Consider the following 20166-nt stretch of genomic DNA (forward strand, 5'->3'; position numbering starts at 1 on the left):
AGGAAATCATATAACTTTCTTGGCAAATGCCTTTCCGAGATTGATGTCTGAAATACTCCTCTGTGATACAGACAAGAGGCAGATTGAGTCAATAATTAAATAACTGAAGACTAAGGACTCTCATGGTTATGATGGAGTGTCTAGCAGAATATTAAAAGTACTGTGCTGCAAATGTTAACCCTGTATTTAGCCATATTTGTAATTGTTCCTTCAGGAATGGTCAGTTTCCTGAGCGATTCAAGTACTCAGTAGTAAAGCCGCTTTATAAAAAGGGATAATGTCGATAATTTTAGACCTATTTCTATGCCATCAGTGTTTGCAAAAGTAATTGAAAAGGCTGTATATGTAAGGATAATAGATCATTTTATATCATACGATTTGCTATCAAATGTACAGTTTGGCTTTAGAAGTCATTTAACAACTGAAAATGCTATATTCTCTTTTCTCCGTGAGGTACTGGATGGGCTAAACAAAAAGTTTCGAATGCTTGACATACTTTTTGATTTTGTGTTAATCACAAAATATTGCTCCAGAAGGTGGACCATTATGGAATATGGGGAGTAGCTCGCAACTGGTTCACATCTTACTTTAGCAACAGGCAGCAAAAGGTCATTATTCACAATGTTGATAACGGCTGTGATGTGGGATCTGAGTGGGGTACTGTCAAGTGGGGGGTGCCCCAGTGATCAGTGTTGGGGCCCACCCCTGTTCCTTATTTATATAAATGATATGCCCTCCAGTATTAGGGCTAACTCTAAAATATTTCTGTTTGCTGATGACACTAGCTTGGTAGTAAAGTATGTTGTGTGCAACACTGGCTCGGTTTCAAATAGTGCAGTACATGACCCCAGTTCATGGCTTGTAGAAAATAAAGTAACGTTAAATCACAGTAAGACTCAATTTTTACAGTTTCTAACACACAATTCAACAAAACCTGACACTTTATTTTCACAGAACGGGCATATGATTAGTGAAACTGAACAGTTCAAATTTCTAGGTGTTCAGATAGATAGTAAGCTGTCATGGAAAGCTCACGTTCAAGATCTTGTTCAAAGACTTAATACTGCAATTTTTAGTATTCGAACGGTTTCAGATTCCCTCAGCATTACCTGATTTAATTTGATTACACTGCGTTACCCTTGTTTTACTTTTGTTGATGTTCATGTTATATTCTCAAGACACTGGCAACTCCATTCTCTTGTCCTTCCAAGTCCTTTGCTGTCACTATCAGAATTACAATGTCTCTGCAAACCCCGAAGTTTTACATCATATTTCTGAACTTTAATTCTATTTCCAAATATACTCCAGGTTTCCTTTACTGCCTGTTCAATGTATAAACTGAATGACATCAGGGATAGGCTACAACCATGTATCACTTCCTTCTCAACCAGTGCATCTCTCTCATGGTCCCTGTAATTTACCCTTATCACCTCCAGAATTTCAAAAAGGGTATTCCAGCCAACACTGTCAAAAGCTTTCCCTAAGTCTACAAGTGCTATGAACATAGTACTGTCTCGCGTGTTCCTACATTTCTCCATAATCCAAACTGATCTTCCCCGGGGTTGGCTTCTACCAGTTTTTCCAGTCTTCTATACCGCATTTGTATCAGTATTTTGTAGCCATATCTCCTGTGTTGTCCAAGGATTTCTACTAGCCCTTGTCTTTTGACTCATTTGATCCTCTCCTGCCTTCACTATTTCATCTCCCAAGGCCACCCATCCATCTTCTACTGTATTCCTTTCTCCTGTTATACTCAATCATTGCCTAATGCTCCCTCTGAAACTTTAAGAGATCTCTCATTCTTTCAACGTGTCCAGGTCCCATCTCCATAATTGCCAACTTTTTTGCAGTTTCTTCAGTTTTAATCTATGGTTAGTTGTGGTCAGTGACCATATCTGTTCCTGGATATGGCTACAATGTAAAATCTGGTTCCGAAATCTCTCTCTTACCATTATACAATCAATCTGAAACCCTCCACTGTCTCCAGGCCTCTTCCTGCATACAATCTTCTTCCATGATTCTTAAACCAAGTGTTTGCAATGATTAAATTACACTCTGTGCAATATTCTACCAGGTGGCTTCCTCTTTCATTTCTTTCGCCCAGTCCTTATTCACCTACTATTTTTCCTTCTGTTCCTTTTCCTTATACTAAATTTCAGTCCCCCATCACAATTAAATTTTCCTCTTCCTTAACTATCTTAACAATTTCTTTTATCTCATCATACATTTATTCAATCTCTTCATCACTCGCAGAGTTAGTTGACATACTATGTGATCAAAAGTATCCGGAAACCTAGCTGATAATTCTGGAATTCAATATGGTGTTGGCCCACCCTTAGCCTTGATGACAGCTTCCACTCTTGGGGGCAGACATTCAATAAGGTGCTGGAAGGTTTCTTGGGGAATGGCAGCCCATTCTTCACGGAGTGCTGCACTGAGGAGAGGTATCGATGTCGGTTGGTGAGGACTGGCATTAAGTAAGCGTTTCAAAACATCCCAAAGGTCTTCTATAGGATTCGGGTCAGGACTCTGGGCAAGCCAGTCCATTATAGGGATGTGATTATGAACAGGTGCTTGATCGTGTTGAAAGATGCAATCGCCATCCCTGAATCGCTCTTCCACAGTGGGAAGCTGAAGATGCTTAAAACATCAATGTAGGTCTGTGTTGTAATAGTGCATCACAAAACAACAAGGGGTGCAAGCCCCCTCCATGAAAAACACGACCACACCATAACACCACCACCTCCGAATTTTACTGTTGGCACTACACATGCTGGCAGATCACGTTCACCAGGCATTTGCCATACCCAAACCCTGCCATCAGATTACCGCATTGTGTACTGTTGATTCGTCACTCCACACAATGTTTTTCCACTGTTCAATCATCCAATGTTTACCCTCCTTACACCAAGCGAGGTGTCATTTGGCATTTACCAGTGTGGTATGTGGCTTATGAGCAGCTGCTTGACCATGAAATCCCAGTTTTCTCACCTCCTGCCTAACTGTCATAGTAGTTGCAGTGGATCCTTATGCAGTTTGGAATTCATGTGTGATGGTCTGTATAGATGTCTGCCTATTGCACATTACGAACCTCTTCAACTGTCGACGGTCTGTATCAGTCAACTGAGGAAGTCAGCCTGTATGCTTTTGTGCTGTACGTGTCCCTTCACGTTTCCACTTCACTACCATATCAGAAACATTAGACCTAGAGTGTGGAAATCTCACGTTCAGACGTATGACACAAGTGACACCCAATCACCTGACCATGTTCGAAGTCCATGAGATCCGCAGAGTGCCCCATTCTGCTCTCTCGCAACGTCTAATGACTACGCAAGTTGCTGATATGGAGTACATGGCAGTAGTTGGCAGCACAATGCACTTTTTTCCCCCTTTATTGTTATTTAAACACCTTACATAAGGTGGGCTGGCACAATGCACCTAATATGAAAAACATATGTTTTTGGGGGTGTCCGTATACTTTTGATCACATAGTGTATAAACTTGTACTACTGTAGTGGGTTAGTATTGATCTTGCATATGATAATCCAGTATGTTCGCTCTGCTGCTGTTTGTAGCTTAGCTGAATTTATATTTTCATATTCATTAATAAACATACTCCTGCATTACCCCTATTTCATTTTGTTTTTATAACCCTGTGTTCACCTGACCAGAAGTCCTGTTCCTCCTGCCACCAGAATTCACTAATTCCCACTCTCTAGCTTCAACCTGTCCATTCCTTTTTTAAATTTTGTAAACCATCTGTGCGATTCAGGCATCTAACGTTTCACACTCCGAACAGTGCAATGCCAGATTTGTTTCTCCTGATGATGACGTCCTCCTGAATAGTCCCCGCCCAGACCTCTGAACAATGAACTGTTTTACCTCTGGAATATTTTACCCAAGAGATTTCCATCATCACTTAACCACACAGTAGAGCTGCATGCCCTCAGATAAAATTACTGCTGCAGTTTCCCCTTGCTTTCAGTAGTTTGCAGTACCAACACAGCTAGGCCATTTTGGTTGATGTTATTAGGCCAGATCGGTCAATCATCCAGACTTTTGCAGGCTGCTGTCCCTCTTCAGGAAACATGTTTGTCTGCGCTCTCAACAGATACACCTCCTGACGTGGTTGCACCTACAGTACTGCTTGCTATCTGTATCACTGAGGCATGCAATCGACACCACCAATGGCAAAGTCCATGACTGATTCATGGGAGGAGTGACGGGGGGCGGGGGGCTGTATGGAGAGGGGTTGGGGCAGTGGTGGATGAAAGCATATGTTACTTTAAATAACATAAGGAATTTTCAGCATTACATAGAAATGTGCACAATTGTGAAACTACAAGTAGGAATGAACTTTTGGTATCCGACAGTGACTAGGATTTCATGCCCAGTTCAAGTGTCAATACATAGAGCAGGTCAAAGCAACCCAGGCTACATACTCCTGCTGCAGCTTGTTCCTGCATAAGGCTGCTGCAGCAATCATGTTACAGGGAGCCGTCCACTGAGGTGAAACTGTCTGTGAACACAGAGGCCCAACACTTTCCAGTTAGTTTCAATAGTTCAATGAAGCATTAAGTATGTGCCACTGATCAGTAGAGTTTTGACCTTGCCCATATTCCGTTTTTCACTGCAAGGCAAGTTCCATAACTGACTAAGGCCACCAGAGCACACTTTTACTGTCTTGTGGTAATAAACTGAACAAAGTGGTACAGCAAAAACTACACTCACTCTCTGACCACAGCAGTTTGAGCTTTTCTGATGTTTGTGGTTTGCTGATTAATGTTCACCAAACCCACATAGTTGCAACTATGCTCAAATTTAACCTGTGTGCTAAGCAACGAAAGCAGATATACACAGCATGGGCTGCTGACTTGCAAGGGTTAGAACACAAATGTGATTTTTCATGTTAACAGTGTGGCGCACCATATGCCAAATCATTAATCTCTGATGTTATTATGTGTCTTTCTCCTGATATTGCAAAGGCTTGAGAGCTGTCTGATCCAACCCTGAGTGATGTGCAAAAACTTGCCAAAGCTAACAAAGTAACTGCTTCAACAGAAGCTATGGTTTACAATTCTTCTGGTGTTGAAATTCTTGGTAGTCAAGTAGGAAGGGAGTGCAATTTTCAACCGTTCTGTGCATCCCCCTCCATTAACTGTTGGCGGCCAATAATATTAATTCTCTTTCCAAGTGACTAGCCATAAGCTACAGCTAGAATCTCTCACCTGCATGCTGCAGTGTTGCTGTACTTCTCTCTCTCTCTTTTTAGTAATATAATCATGAATGTGTATCTGTAAATGTTTTACTATGCTTAAAAAGTCTGGTGATGGCAACATATGTTAATTGCTTTACAAGCAGGCAAGGGGCATTATTTATTACATTTATAACTTTTTCAAATGTGAATTTGAAAGCAGCAGTCCTACTGTTGACATCTGAAGACACAAGAACAGAGTGCAGAAATATGTGGTGCCAGCAAGAGAAATTTTAGAAGAATTGTTAACAAAAATGTCAGAGCTGTAGGAACCTTAGGAAAAGTTGGTTTCATGTCTCCCGGAAAGCGTAAAAACCGCAAGAAACCTATAACACAAATGGATGGTTTTGACAATGATATTTTTGAGACCTCCATGTAAATGGTGGATATCAGACATCACAATTATGCACGAGAAAAACTGTTTCAAAGGTAGTGCTTCATCAGACTTTACAACAAATTGGTTTAAAATATGTTAAGAAGAGAGATTTTAGTTGAAAGAAGTGATATAGGTGCAGCATGAACTGCATCCTTCATAAAGATGCACAATGCAAGAGAACGAGGTAGTTTAACAGTGTTTTCCCTTGATGAAACTTGGGCGACTCAGAATCTTGATAGGAGACCTGCTGGAAAATGAGTGATGGTACTGGAGGTTTTAAAGTTCCTAGAGGAAAAGGTTGTGTTATAGTTGTTCTGCATGCCGGCTCTTCTTCTGGCTCTGTTCCTGAGAGTAAACTTGTGTTTAGGTGTAAGAAAAACAGCAGCGACTACCATTCACAAATGAATGCTGTCAGTTTCATGAAGTGGTTCACTGAACAATTCTTGCTGAACCTTGCTTCATAGTTGGTCACTGTTATGTACTACGCAAGTTATCATTCAGCTGTTAGGGAGAAAACATCAAGTAAAAACACCAGGAAAGTGGATATTTAGCCCTGGCTTAAAAATAGAAACATTTCACGCAGTATAAATCAGACTCATCCCGATCTCCAACAGCTCTTTAATTTATATAACTCACGCAAGAGAACACACAAACTTGACTTCACGTGAATGTGGTCATATAGTTTTGCGTTTACCTACCCGACATATCAGTGTGCATATAATTCCATGGACTTAATTTGGGCAAAAGCCATGATGGGTGTGGAAGACACCACCAAAGCATTCAAGATAACAGATACTGAATCGCTTGTGCATGAAGCTGTAGACAACATCCCTCGTACAGTGTGGACATAGTATTTGCGGCATGCTGAAAAGCTCCAGGAAGAAGACTTTGATAGGGAGGTGAAGATGGAAGCCTCGAACCTATCGGCCTACATTTACAGTTTGATGGTTCGGACACAGACTCAATATATTGGTTAGGATGGTATTTCGATGTAGAGTAAAGTAATTAGCAATAATATTTCTTAGTTTTATAAAGACTCAAAAGTTTAGAAAATGTATTTGTCAACATATCAACTGCATACATAGTAATGAGAACTTCCTAGCCTTTATTGATTAGGAATTTGTATCCTATGAAGTATGCTGACTATAATGTTCAACATATATTGCCTAAGAAGTGAAGCTTTTGCCAGTGTGTTGTATGCTTTAATAACTTGCAACAATGCGGCCAGATAAATTCGTCAAAAACTCTGATATTTCCAAGGGTAAACCATGTCATTTTCAAGGCACAAATTAAAAAAATGCCTTAAAATGACAGGGATGGTTACCTGTCAAGACATCAATGGTTTTCAGAGTTATCAGTCAGCATTCCCTCAAGTTATTCACTAAAGATGGTTAATTGTTTGCTTGTTCATAATGGATTATAAATGTGGCCTCTCAGTGTAATGTTGAACGAGTTAGTTCACTCTCATAATGGTCATTGACAGTGAAAAATATGACAACATACTGACCATTTTTACAACAATCTTTCCTACCAGTAATAATTGTTTTTTACACACAGTAATTACACGTAAATACCGTCAAATACACCCACATACACAGCATACCAACATTTTTAAAAATTCTAAGGAGTAGAAGCAGTTGTCAAGCAAATACAATGATTTTGATTTGTGGTTGAAGTTAATTTCATTGTGTCTTACATTTTTACTTGCAATACAGTCCAAATCACAATAAATGAAAATAATTGCAAGCAGTTTCAATGACCTTGTTGTTAGACAACCGTCATTTTGAGAAAAATTGTACCTGACATCTTCACAAAGTTGTGTCAGCAGTTCTCGCCTTTCAATGTCAAGCAGACCAAAGCTGTGTAGCTGTGAACTCAATGTGAAGAATGTAAACGGGTTTAAAAATATATATATTTCCCTCACAGATTTGAATGTATCACACCATGTACCATAGACAAATGAACTCAATTGTTGTCAGCAGCAAGACACTTTGGCAACGTTGAGTTTTTTTGCAAACTCTCTGCTGCTACGCATGTGCAGAGCTCACACCTCCGTGCTTCCCTACTGCTCCAGCTACATTCGCAGAAGCGTCATTCTACGTGACATCGGCTATAGTTACCATTTGTTGTACTATCAACTGATGACTTCCAGTAGTTAGCAATCCACCTCCTCATTGTCGTTAAGATTCGCAAAAACACAAATATTTTGTTCGCCGACAGCTTGTTCCAAAGAGAGCAGAGACTCACACAATGGTTTCCTCCTCGTTGTTTTCAGAGGGTCCTTGACAAGTTCTTTCCATCAAATTGTCTCCATGTTGTGGCCTACAGAATCAACGGTGTCACTGCCCTTATAGTAATATCACCTGTTTTCTGTGTCGCAGACCGGGACATCTAGCGAATGTTTGCCTCAGCTGGCATGCCATGAAACTGGCTGTCAAATGTGCTACATACTACCTTGCTCATGCTCAGAGCAGCAGCAAACAGGATGCAGAGACTCATGTTACAACCAGACATTAATGGAAAGACATGGTCATTTCACCTCAAGTGTCCACGGATTCCCGCTATCTGAGCTACAATTTTCCTGTAATTTGCTGTGGGTAAAGACCTATCCTAGAAGTGAACCTGTGCAAATTTTAAATCAGAAACAGTGAAACAGTGACCTTCTATTTGGATGGCTTTTCGACAAATGTGCATGAAACTGAACAAAACCAAATGTTTGAAGTTCTTTTATTAAAAGACAAAAGCAAGTAGGAAACAGTTACTTTCAGGTCTTGGATAACTTTTGGCTGTGAACCAGAAAAATACAGCATGACAGAATGCAAATCATTTTGACAGCCTGCATAAGGCATTAAAGTGGTTAAAATAATCTGTTTGTGGCAAAATAACGATTTAATAAACTTTTGGAAAAGTTCACTCGCTGTGTTTTTTAGAGTTTTCTCTGTGTTGAAGTCATTTAGTAAATTTCGTGCGGTAGTTTTCAGCTGATGTTTCTTATTGTTTCTGGTGAAAATTTCAGTAAATCTTTCATTCACTGTTTTAACTTCGTTGAGTGTTCCAGTGGCCACTTGAATTTTTGGTTTTAGCTAATAAATTTTTTGAAGTTTTGTTGGTATTGTTATTAGTAGTGGTTTAGTAGTATTAATACAAGTTGCTTTCTTAGTAGGGAGAGAACTTTGAGACCGCTATTGTTCTGTAAATAGTTCTACTGGTGTAACTGAACTTAGGTAACGTAGATGTTCGGTTTTTTTCAGTAACTGTAAAATTTGACCATGAGTGAGAAGTGTGGGATCTGTCATAGGTTTGTGGGATTTTCATTGGGGGGAATGCAGTGAGGAAGCCAGTGGTCATTTTAGTGAGATCCTCTCCTGGGAATGCAGAACCTGTAGTAGAAATAAGTTGATAGAGGAGCAGAAGCATAAGATCTGTGCCTTTCAGGTGCAGTTACGATACGCAAAGGAGGAACTAGATAGGTTGAGAAGGGTGCAGGGTGCTGCAGAATGGGAACTGGGAGTTGCCCAATTGCAATGATGACCTTCCGTGGGAGTCTTTGGAGAGGCTTCCAGCATCTACCTTTCTCTCCCATTCCTTGATGAAGTTGACACAATATGGACCATTTCAGGCACTACGTGCTGATTAAACAGGGAAGGGCTTTAGTACACACCACTTGCCAGTCAATCTCACTAGTTCAATGAAGCATTAAGTATGTGCTCTTCATTACTAGTGTTTTAACATTGCCTGTATTCCATTATTGATCCAGACTGCTATCTGGACTGTTGGCGTGTGCTTAAAATGACTTTGCTATGCTCTGGACCAGTCTCTGTGTTATCTCCTGTGTGAGTGATCATGAAGCATGTTCTAGCTAAGCGGAATAGGATAGAAAAGATTTTCATAGAGAAGTACACAAGGAGGCAATTTAGCAGGAAAATACGCCATATAAAGCAATAATATTCTTTAATTCATTGCCTGCACAAATAAACAACATAAAACATTAGGTATACATAAGATTTTACAGTGCTGAGGAATAGGTACATGATTCACATTAACCTAGGCCTGCCACATGTGATACATTTTGCTATCTCTTTCACAGAAGGAATGTTTTACTACTGATCCTCTGCTTTGATTGACTGACAGTGGTCATCTGGGGATTCATCAATGAACACAATGTTACACCATTCATTCATCAGCAGTCCAGCCCTCTCAGTCATGGCATCACTCCAACTGCACATGTATGCGTTGTGGTGTTATTGACAGGCTACAAATTTGCGTTGCATAAAATGATCAAACGATGAATAAATATTGTTACTCTCAAAATCTCATTGAAATAACTAACCATCAGCTGCAAATAAATAACAGCCTGATACAAAAATCCAGCATGCAGAAGGGGAGTATTAAAACAATGTGAAACTTTGCGGGTTGAGAGTGTATGTGATGTTATTTCAGCAATTACAGCACCGAGGTGAATTACAAAGAACTTGGGGTATGAACATCCTTATCAGCTATGATGCTGCACCCTCTTCTGACCTGCATGCATGCCGTGATTTGGTTGGTAAAGGTATCACTTGGGCAGTCGTATCCTCTCCTGAGGCAAGCTGGCCCACAACTGTCATAACTGGTCCTCAACATCCTGTATATTGGCACTGGTGAAGGAGTTTACATCCAAAAAGGTCCCACACATGTTCTATCAGTGCAAAAGTGGGCATCTTACTGTCCACGGGGGTCACTCAGCATCACGCAGGCAGTTCACAGCGACACATTATTTGTGGATGAGCTGAAAAATTACACTACAATACTACCACATGAGGATAAAGAATATCCGCGACACACTGCTGTGCAATCAGAGTTCCCTAATACACTACCAACCAACTGTGAGCTGAAGTCAAACCTGATGGGTTCCCATGTCATAAGACCTGAGGTAACACTGTTGTGCCTTTCAAAAATACTGTACGAATGGGACCTACACTAAGGTCGCCGCCCCTGACAATGGTCATCTGGGGATTCATCAATGAACACAATGTTACACCATTCATCAGCAGTCCAGCCCTCTCAGTCATGGCATCACTCCAAATGCACATGTATGTGTTGTAGTGTTATTGACAGGCTACAAATGGGATAGTAATTCCCTAATTTGGCTGCTGCTAGTCTCCAACCAATGACATGCAATGACACAGAATCCTGCAGGGAATCCCATTACTCGTTCTCGGTAGCAGGTGCGGTGTTGCACTGTGCTTGGTGTACAGTACAGCTATCCTCCTCTATGGTGTCAAGACATAATCGTCTGAAACTTTGGTGACTAGTATACCTGCCCTAATATTCCCATGCAGTTCAACGTTGGGAAACTGTCACATCCAAATGACCCAGAAAGCTGGATACTGCAGGATTCAACCAGCTTGCCAACTGCAGACTCACTGTGAGGTCATTTTCATGCTCTGTCATGTGCTCATAATGCTGTCTCACATGAGTATGCAGCATCTCCATGTTCTTCACAGCGGTCACTCAACGCCTGATGCTTATCATGCCCCTTATACATCCTACAAGCCTGATAACAACATTAAGGATACAGGGTACTTTTCCGGCTCAATAGTATGTAAAAATCAACACATTTCTTTCAGGCACTGTTTATAATGTATATGTTTTACAAATTTTTTGTTGACATCAGGTAATGCAACACACTTTCTATACAAATAAGAAGTATTTTGAATATTTTTGAACCTGCTTAGGGCTAATAAAAAAAAATTACAAAGAAGTTGATGCATTTTTCTTCCAAAATGCTTCCTCACAAACTGAGGTGCTATTTAATCCAATGTTGTACATTTGAAGGAGACCAAACGTTTATCACATATGCATGACATGATGGCTGAGGTACTAGCCCAATTTAATTCCACCTATTATGTATATTACAAGGATACCACATCTTACATTTTACTGCAATAAAGCTTAGATCTACTATATAAGTATGGACTATTTCAAGTTAAAGAAAAAAAAAATTACATCAAACTTTAGGAAATATTTGTACCTGAATTCTGAAAAATACAACTTGCAGGAAATTGTGAATGAAGATATGAGCCAATTAAACTGTGCCTCAGAACATTCCTGAGGCATAGTCTTCATCCTGCAGCATTTCTTCATCTTCAAGCTTCCTCTTGGCATTTCTTTTAGTACTTCTTACTTCTTTGGTAACTCAAAGAGCGAATCTTTCAGCTTCATGCACCCGTTGTCTGTCACACCCAAGTAACTGTTATTCTATATTAGAACCACATTCTATGCCTAAATTTCTCAGGACTTCCAACCTTTCTATCACTCCATCATTGAAACATATCACTGCGTCTAGTACACCAATGTTTAATGTATTTAGTGCTACAAAAGCGTTCTTGGGTAATCTTTCCCATATGAAATGGTTGAAACTTTCATTTGCATTCTGAGTGCCCCCATGAAGACATTTACTAAGCAAAACAGGGTCACTCAGGTCTCTAAAAATTGGTTTTATTTCATTTATAACAAACAGGCTCAGGAAGAGAATGCTTAAGGTATATTTGACCACTTTCTTTTGCTTTCTGGTAATGCTCCAAGAATCTGCTCCTTTAGGGCAAAATCTGTGAACAGGGTGGTCATCTGTGGACAACTTACGAAAGTAGGTGGCCCATACAGCTGTTCTCATTGCTGTAACATCGTTCAGAGGTGCAGTTCGTCTAATGGCCAGTCCATAATAACTCTCAACTTTCCTTTCATTTCTCCTCGTAGCTTCCTAAATCTAGGACCCATTCTCTTTTGCCCATGTCCACAACACTCCAGTTTTGTTACCAAGGTATCACCATAAACATTGAACTCATTAATTTTATTGAAAGCTTTAGAGTCCCCATCGCCTAGGTACTTCGGATATCTAACGTTATAAATGGGCACCGACCTCTGAAATATTATTAAGAGCTCCATCACACTCCATACTGTCACTGCAACCATCATAATTCTTAGACTGTCCTTCAGTGTTACCATGGCAGGTGTGGCAGTACTTAGATAAGCACTCAACATCAACAACTTTTCCATTCTCCAGAGAAGTGGCACCATTCAAGGAGAGATGTCCTCGACGTTGCCATGTCCCATCAAGTGAAACAGCAATGTCCCTGGTTCCACTAATATTTACAGTTTCTTCTACAGCATGATTCATAGATGTTTTAGACACAACCATCAAGGCACCTAAAAGTAGCTTTATGTACTTGCTGAACCTACTGGGAGGAGGAGGGGGGTCCATCAAACCACAAAACAATTGAGCAGCCTTTTCTCCTTTTCCTACTGCACACATTGCATACACTAACTTCAAATTCACATCATATGAATTATGCACCATGTTTGAAGTCATTTTCGAGGTAGATTTATTGCAGAATCTACACAGTAAACTAATTTTGAAGCTAAACCCTTCCTGCTACTCTTCTGTTCAGTTATTTCCAGACCGCCTACACCATCACATTGTTTACATTTTCCCACTTCCTTTACGAAAGAAGATAAAATGCCGACATAAGTCCACTACAAACAGTGTCACTGTTAACACAAAAATTTGAATCACCAGGAGGTGTGCCATGTGGGAGTTTCTTCCCTGAAGAACTGATGCATAGGTTACTTTCAACAGTGTGGCTTGCTTTGTTTGTGAAATGGTTTCCATGGAATTTCCTTTTATTGAATTTCTTGAAATGTGGCATAGTTTGTATTTACTATGCACAAAAGGATATGTACTTCCACAAATACATGGAGCACTTGGGCAACAAACATTCAGTAACTAGTGAACAAACTGATTCAGCGAAAAAAAAGTAAATACTAGCAAAGATTATCATTTACAGACACTAGAAATCTGCACTGTTATTAACATATACAATGTATCATATGTATAATCACTGGAAACAGAAAGTTCACAGTTCTTTTCGAAATAATACTGGTTTCTGTAACACAAATAAAGGGGGCATGGTGGTATACATGACTGTAACTTTAAAATGTGGTATATATAGGTCATATTTCATTTGAAGCCCTATAATGTGTATATCAATGTAATCAGGAAATACTATATAATTTAATAAAGTCATAAAAAAATTCAATTTTTCAGCATTTATCAGTACCTTATATCCTTAAACACAAAAAAGACTAATTTACCCTGAGGGCTGTTCTACATGTTACAGAGAATTCCACATGTTACAGAGAATTCCAACTCTAATTGTTTAAATACTCGCCAATGGTGTGTGTGTGTGTGTGTGTGTGTGTGTGTGTGTGTGTGTGTGTGTGTGTGTGTGTGTGCGCGCGAAGTTATATTGACAGCCGACCATGTCTTCTGGCTGCTTCATTTTTTTTGTCAGGTAGCGTATGTGGAACAGTCACATGACTCTCCGGAACTTCATGACACTAAAAGTCTACATTAATCTTTTAAACTTTAGTGTACTGGATCGGTATCTGACCTCAGGCCCATCTTCCACAGCACATTTGCAGGTATCATTATGTTACATGAGCATTCTTTGCAGCTGATGATTATGGGTTAAGGAGACTAAACATCTAAGGTCATCAGTCTCCTATTTATCCCCGAGGACAGACTCAGTGTAACCTACCTGTCTGTGTCTACAGTAAAATCTATTTGCAAGTGTGAGAAAGTTTTCTAAATGTTTGTGGAGCATATATATGTTTGCAGGTGGGACGTGTGTACCAGCCCAGTATTCACCTGGTGGAATGTGGGAAACTGCCTAAAAACTACATTCAGGCTGGCTGGCACACCGGTCCTCATTGTTAATCCACTGGGCAAACACAAATTGGAGTGGTCATGACTCCTTGCTCTGGAGGAAAGCACTTTAACACACATGACTATCAGGGCAGGTTGAAAGTTTTTACTACAAGCACTACAATAAACTGTATGTACATATGCATGCACTGTATTGTTGAAGATGGAGGTCAGGTCCACACTGGTTGGGCATAATAAAATTAAATATAAATCCTATATAGCCAGGATCAAATTTTAACTATTATTAAGTTCCTGACAGCGGTGGCAATTGTAGGAAATATGGAAGCGTCTGATCCCACCCGTCTGCTTTGACCCATGACGTCACATATATGGCGGAAACAAAAACAAACACACACACTTTCCACAAGAAGCCTAATGACACTAACGGGGCAAGCGCGGGAAATGGGGTGTTTTGGGTGGGGGACAAACTAAATATAAACAAATTTAGACGCCTTGCGTAGCTACAACGTGTAAGTGAAGACAGCCATGCATGAATACCCACCCACCTCCCCAGGGGTCGTAACCCCTGCAACCCATAGAAGCTCACGGGATAGAACGAACAGATCAGAAAGATAAATATAATAAACTAAAACAGAAATTCGAGGAAACAGATAATTAAAATAAGTAATAAGTGTTTTTAAATTAAAAAAAAAAAAAAAAAATCTCACGAGATAGAACGAACAGATCAGAAAAGTAAATAAAATAAGATAAAACAGAACTGGAGACAGCCTCACTCAAACCAAACTCCGCGCCGTCATGACGTCACACACGACAACACCCTTACGTCACAGGTCAAAGCCGACGCGTGGGATCGGACGCTTCTGTCGACCCCAATTGTAAATGTGAAAGGAACTGCACTGGAATTTTAATGCTTCCTCATCATATGACAGAAAGGAATTTCTTAGAAAGGATATATTTATCCTTATTTTTTAGACTGGCAATTGTGGAAGGGTGTATCTACTATCAACATGTTTCTGGTAAAAATAGCAGGTTGTCTTAGAGAACACCTTAAGTAGGTTATACTACAGTGTCTAATAATGACAAAAAACAGAAGTTAGTTTTGATCTGAGAGTTATGACTGAGACTTGTATGCGTACAACAGAAGACAGTTCTATAATGAGGAAGTTGAAAAGCTTCAGCTTAAATTTAAAGAAATTACCCAAGTTTTCTTGAATAATCCCCTAGGAACTGTGTCTTAATAACAATGTCAGACATTTAAAAGGAAGTAGAGAGCCGTGCTACAGTTCTAAAAGAAGTTATAGCAGTATGAGCAATGAGAAACTGATTAGATAAAAGACATCTTGCCACAAAAAAGCTATACCGACTGTTATTTTAGGATATTTGTTTCTGGACTTGTTTCAGTTGAATGACTATTTTCAGCCAAGGATACAGTCTATGTTCCAAATTACGGTCAGTCAACTGTAACTAGGTCAGAAGTAAAAAATTACATTCAAATAGCAGCCTTCAACAATCGCGCAGCGCACTCCAAGCTAACACATAGCATGGCCACTAATGGGAGTGACTGTAAGTCAGTCTGAGATTTATGGGTGTTTCCATGAGCTACCACACTGAGTCTCAGCTTTGAGAGCATGACGGTAATTCAAGAAGTAGCCCATTTAGATGTTGTTGAACATTATTAACAGAGAGATTATGGAAATAAACTGCAATCAAAACATCTGTGAAGGAACTCATTGAAAAACAAAAAAATCTAATCACTTTCAGAGAAATAATATGAACGCTTCCAGAATGAGATTTTCACTCTGCAGCGGAGCGTGCGCTGGACCGAGACCCAAACTTGGGACCTTCGTCTTTCGCGGTCAACTGCTCTACCAACTGAGCTACCCAAGCATGACTCACGCTCCGTCCTCACAGCTTCACTTCAGCCAGTACCTCGTCTCCTACCTTCCAAACTTTACAGAAGCTCTCCTGCGAACCTAGCAGTACTAGCACTCATTCTGGAAACAGCCCCCAGGCTGTGGTTAAGCCATGTCTCCGCAATATCTTTACTTTCAGGAGTGCTAGTTCTCCTAGGTTCACTTCTGTAAAGTTTGGAAGGTATGAGACGAGGTAATGGCAGAAGTAAAGCTGTGAGGACGGGGTGTGAGTCGTGCTTGGGTAGCTCAGTTGGTAGAGCACTTGCCCGCGAAAGGCTAAGGTCCCGAGTTCGGGCCTCGGTCCAGCACACAGTTTTAATCTGCCAGGAAGTTTAATATGAACGCTCTTTATTGGAATTGAATTCTCAATGAAATGTGCACCCTGTGCTTCTTTTGACAATACACGTTGTTTCTATACAGGACCTATATATCAGGGCTAAGTGTCTTCATCCCTATTTCATTCTTTTGTTGGGCACATCCTGATGAAGAGTTGGTTAACTGACCTGCTGGTGGGCAGTCACATATTGATTTGTGTGTGTGTGTGTGTGTGTGTGTGTGTGTGTGTGTGTGTGTGTGTGTGTGTACTGATGGAGTACTGAAGTACTGGCAAATATAAATGAAGCAAGTGAAGATGTAAATCAGTACCAATGGTCTGCAGGTCCACACATTCAGCTGACAGCTCTCACTAAATGTGCCTGAGACATGGTTGCTTATTTCTTTGGTTAAGAGAGTTGGTACTTCATGGATTTGCATATAGATTCTGCAAAACCATACAGAGACTTAATGATTTGATGCCAGGATGTTTACATGCTGCCACATACAAAACCTTACATGTTGCAGCACGCCATTACAGGCTGCTCAAACAGCAACACCTTTCCATTCACAGAATCATATGTTAGGTTACATAATATTCCAAGGCACATCTTTTACTCCAATAAAATAACTTTCCTATAGACCTTAAATTACCAGAGAGAGAGAGAGAGAGAGAGAGAGAGAGAGAGAGAGAGAGAGAGTGCGTGTGTGTGTGTGTGTGTGTGAGAGAGAGAGAGAGAGAGAGAGAGAGAGAGAGAGAGAGAGAGAGAGATGGATGGGGGCACCCGAAGAAAATGGGAAATGCAAAAGTGAAGTTGTTTTTGCAAATTTACAACTAGCAAATGACACTGAAGTGATCCACGGAAAAAAAAACTTTAAAGTTCAGAAATGAATTAATGATTGAGAAAATGTGATAACTGTTTTTATCTTATCTGTGCAGAACGACTAAAGGATGGTAGCAAGGTTGTATTTCCCAACCATTGCTGATATCAGTTGGGCTGTTTTAAAACTATGCGCCTGTGTTAAACTTCGCATTGTGGCCCAAAAATCTGTGTTAATACTACCTTTTTCCCTAGAAACTCTCACAGGCCTCACTATTTCTCAAAATTATAAAGAACTGATGCAAGTAACATGATTTCCACATACAATTACCGCCATTCAAATAAACTGAAAGGGTTTGTTGACCAAGAAAATAATGTTTGTACTAATTTGGAATGGTATGATTTAGTTTCGAAGTGTGTAAGATTTCTTTTCACATTTGTGTTCTTAAAAATTTGGTCAAAATGATTAGAGGGGAGGAGCCTAACAAATAATATGGGCAGAAAGTGCTTACTGATGAGAAAACCAATCACTAATAAATCACTGTACTCAACAGCTGTCATAGGAATGAAGTTGTTTCCTCCGTTAAAAATGGGCAAGCCTACATATATGATACCCATGTTTATGTCACGAAATATTTATTAGTCTATATTAGCAGATCAGCGTTTATAAATTGATTGCATTCACTATGGCTAATTTCAATCAATTAACGATAGACTGCCTCTGGTGCTACAAAATAACTTACTTCGAAACTAACTAACACTCAGCGACTATTTAGGAACATTTGCACTAACAACCTAAAATTGTATCTTCAAAATTAAGCATCACACATCGTGCAATAAGGGCTTATGTGTATTGTAGGTAAACATTAAGCATGACGTTAGATATACTCACCTTCATGTTTGGTGCATTAAAATATACTTCGCAAAACTTCAGGATCATAACATACTCTCCGTCTTCATGAATGGGTATATCGTAACCAAAAGTGCTATGATGATACCGTTCCGTCTGATACAACAGCTGATCCGTAGGCGGTACCCTTCCTATTATAAGCTGCTTTCCATAGTCAGATGCTGTTCCCACCTTCCCGTGGAGAGGATCCCTTTCATATCTTACCCCCAAACTGTCTGTGTGTGATTCGCCGCCTGCGTTAATTGCATATATCACCTCTCCTACGCTGGTAACTCGTGAAACACCGAATAAGAACACTATGCAGCTTATAAAAAAGGAAAAACTTGTGTTCACTGATTGCAGAAGCATGACGGAGTAACTGAGGACCGATGGACTTCTGTTACTAAAACATGCATTGGAATCTCTAACAACAGCCACCTTCACACAAACACTTCAGCTTCAACAATGTGTATGTCTACATTTCCGGCAACAGCCCGTTTTCGTCCGCCGGCATTACGCAACTAACCTGTCGACAATACACTATACACCATACTCTACGCAACACATACACACACGCACACACACATCTATCTTTGCCGAACGCCACGCGTTGGCCATAATCGATACTTTTTCATCACATTGGAAAAACTATCGATATCGTTATACCGACGTTTAGCATGGCCGAATCGCGTGATTTCTATCTTCAAAAGTGACAGAGCTCACCCATTAGGCTCTAATGATCTGGGTCCAGCCAAACTCGACTGCGGAATAGAAACTTGATGCTGAATTTCTGTAAAATGAATCGTCAACTTGTGCGATTGCAACCGATATTGAATTTCATGCTGGTGTCATTAATTTAATCTTTGTTGCTAATTTCACAATGAACATTAAATATAATGTGGTGGTCAAAACCACACTTTTAAAAACATCTTATTACTGCCATAAGATATAAAGACTGCACCATATAGCAGAACAAGATACCAATGCGAAAACGAATATCAATCATCGATGCTCATAAGGGGGAATATGATGGATAAAGACAAGAAAACATTCCTCGAAGACCTGGTCCGACACAATAAGAACAAATAAAAGGTTTACAAGTTTCATAATTCGCATGTGATTTAATAGACATTTAGCATTTCAACATGTTTACGACGAAATTGGCTTCTTCAATTGAAGTTATACTTGTAGATGTATTTTTTAGTTAAAAACATACAGTTTTTAACACATTTACAAATTGATGATTGTCATGAGATAATTTACATTCTAGTGTACCTCATTACACATCTACATAATCATACATAAATAAATATATCATCTCTTCGATTATACGTTATGTGCATATTAATTACAGAAGAACATACATGTACTTCCAGTTTCATGTTGTGTATGGTATAGCTGCATTTTACATAAATGAGAAAGTATATTATGATTATACATCTATGACACACTTAATTTATAGTAAGTAGGGTTTTCTCCTTCATTGTATAATGTCCTTCAGGTCACTTTGAAGGCATTCTTCCGTGGAATAATGTGCTACATTTTTAAACCACATCTCTAATACTACTTGAAATTTAGTTAGATTGAGGATTTTTACTAATTCTGGCAGTTTATTACACATATTCAGACAAAGGTGTTTGTGACTATTATGTATCAGTGACAACCTTGAATGTGGTATGTCTAGCATGCAGTTGTTTCTGGTAATGTATACTATATGGCGTGCAAAAATGTTCTGTAAGTGAATGAGATGACTTTGATCTCATCTGTTGAGAATATGCAAATAGTTGTAGACAAAAATACAAAACTATCTGAAAAACACACACACACACAAAATGAGCTCCCAAGACTATATATATATATATATATATATATATATATATATATATATATATAT

The 20166-nt window shown here is 39.5% G+C and overlaps 1 protein-coding gene across 1 annotated transcript in view; it reads right to left on the reverse strand.

The window, feature by feature from the left end:
* The window catches only part of LOC124715953 (malectin-A), a 46435-nt gene extending 27575 nt beyond the window's left edge, over positions 1–18860 (reverse strand). Inside the window, exon 1 of the mRNA XM_047243133.1 lies at positions 18276–18860. Within this exon, the coding sequence (XP_047099089.1) occupies positions 18276–18641 (366 nt within the window). The 5' untranslated portion in view covers positions 18642–18860. The remainder of the gene's footprint in view (positions 1–18275) is intronic.
* Positions 18861–20166: the final 1306 nt, after the last annotated feature.

Source organism: Schistocerca piceifrons, chromosome 1 (assembly GCF_021461385.2).
Source record: "Schistocerca piceifrons isolate TAMUIC-IGC-003096 chromosome 1, iqSchPice1.1, whole genome shotgun sequence".
NCBI lineage: Eukaryota > Metazoa > Arthropoda > Insecta > Orthoptera > Acrididae > Schistocerca > Schistocerca piceifrons.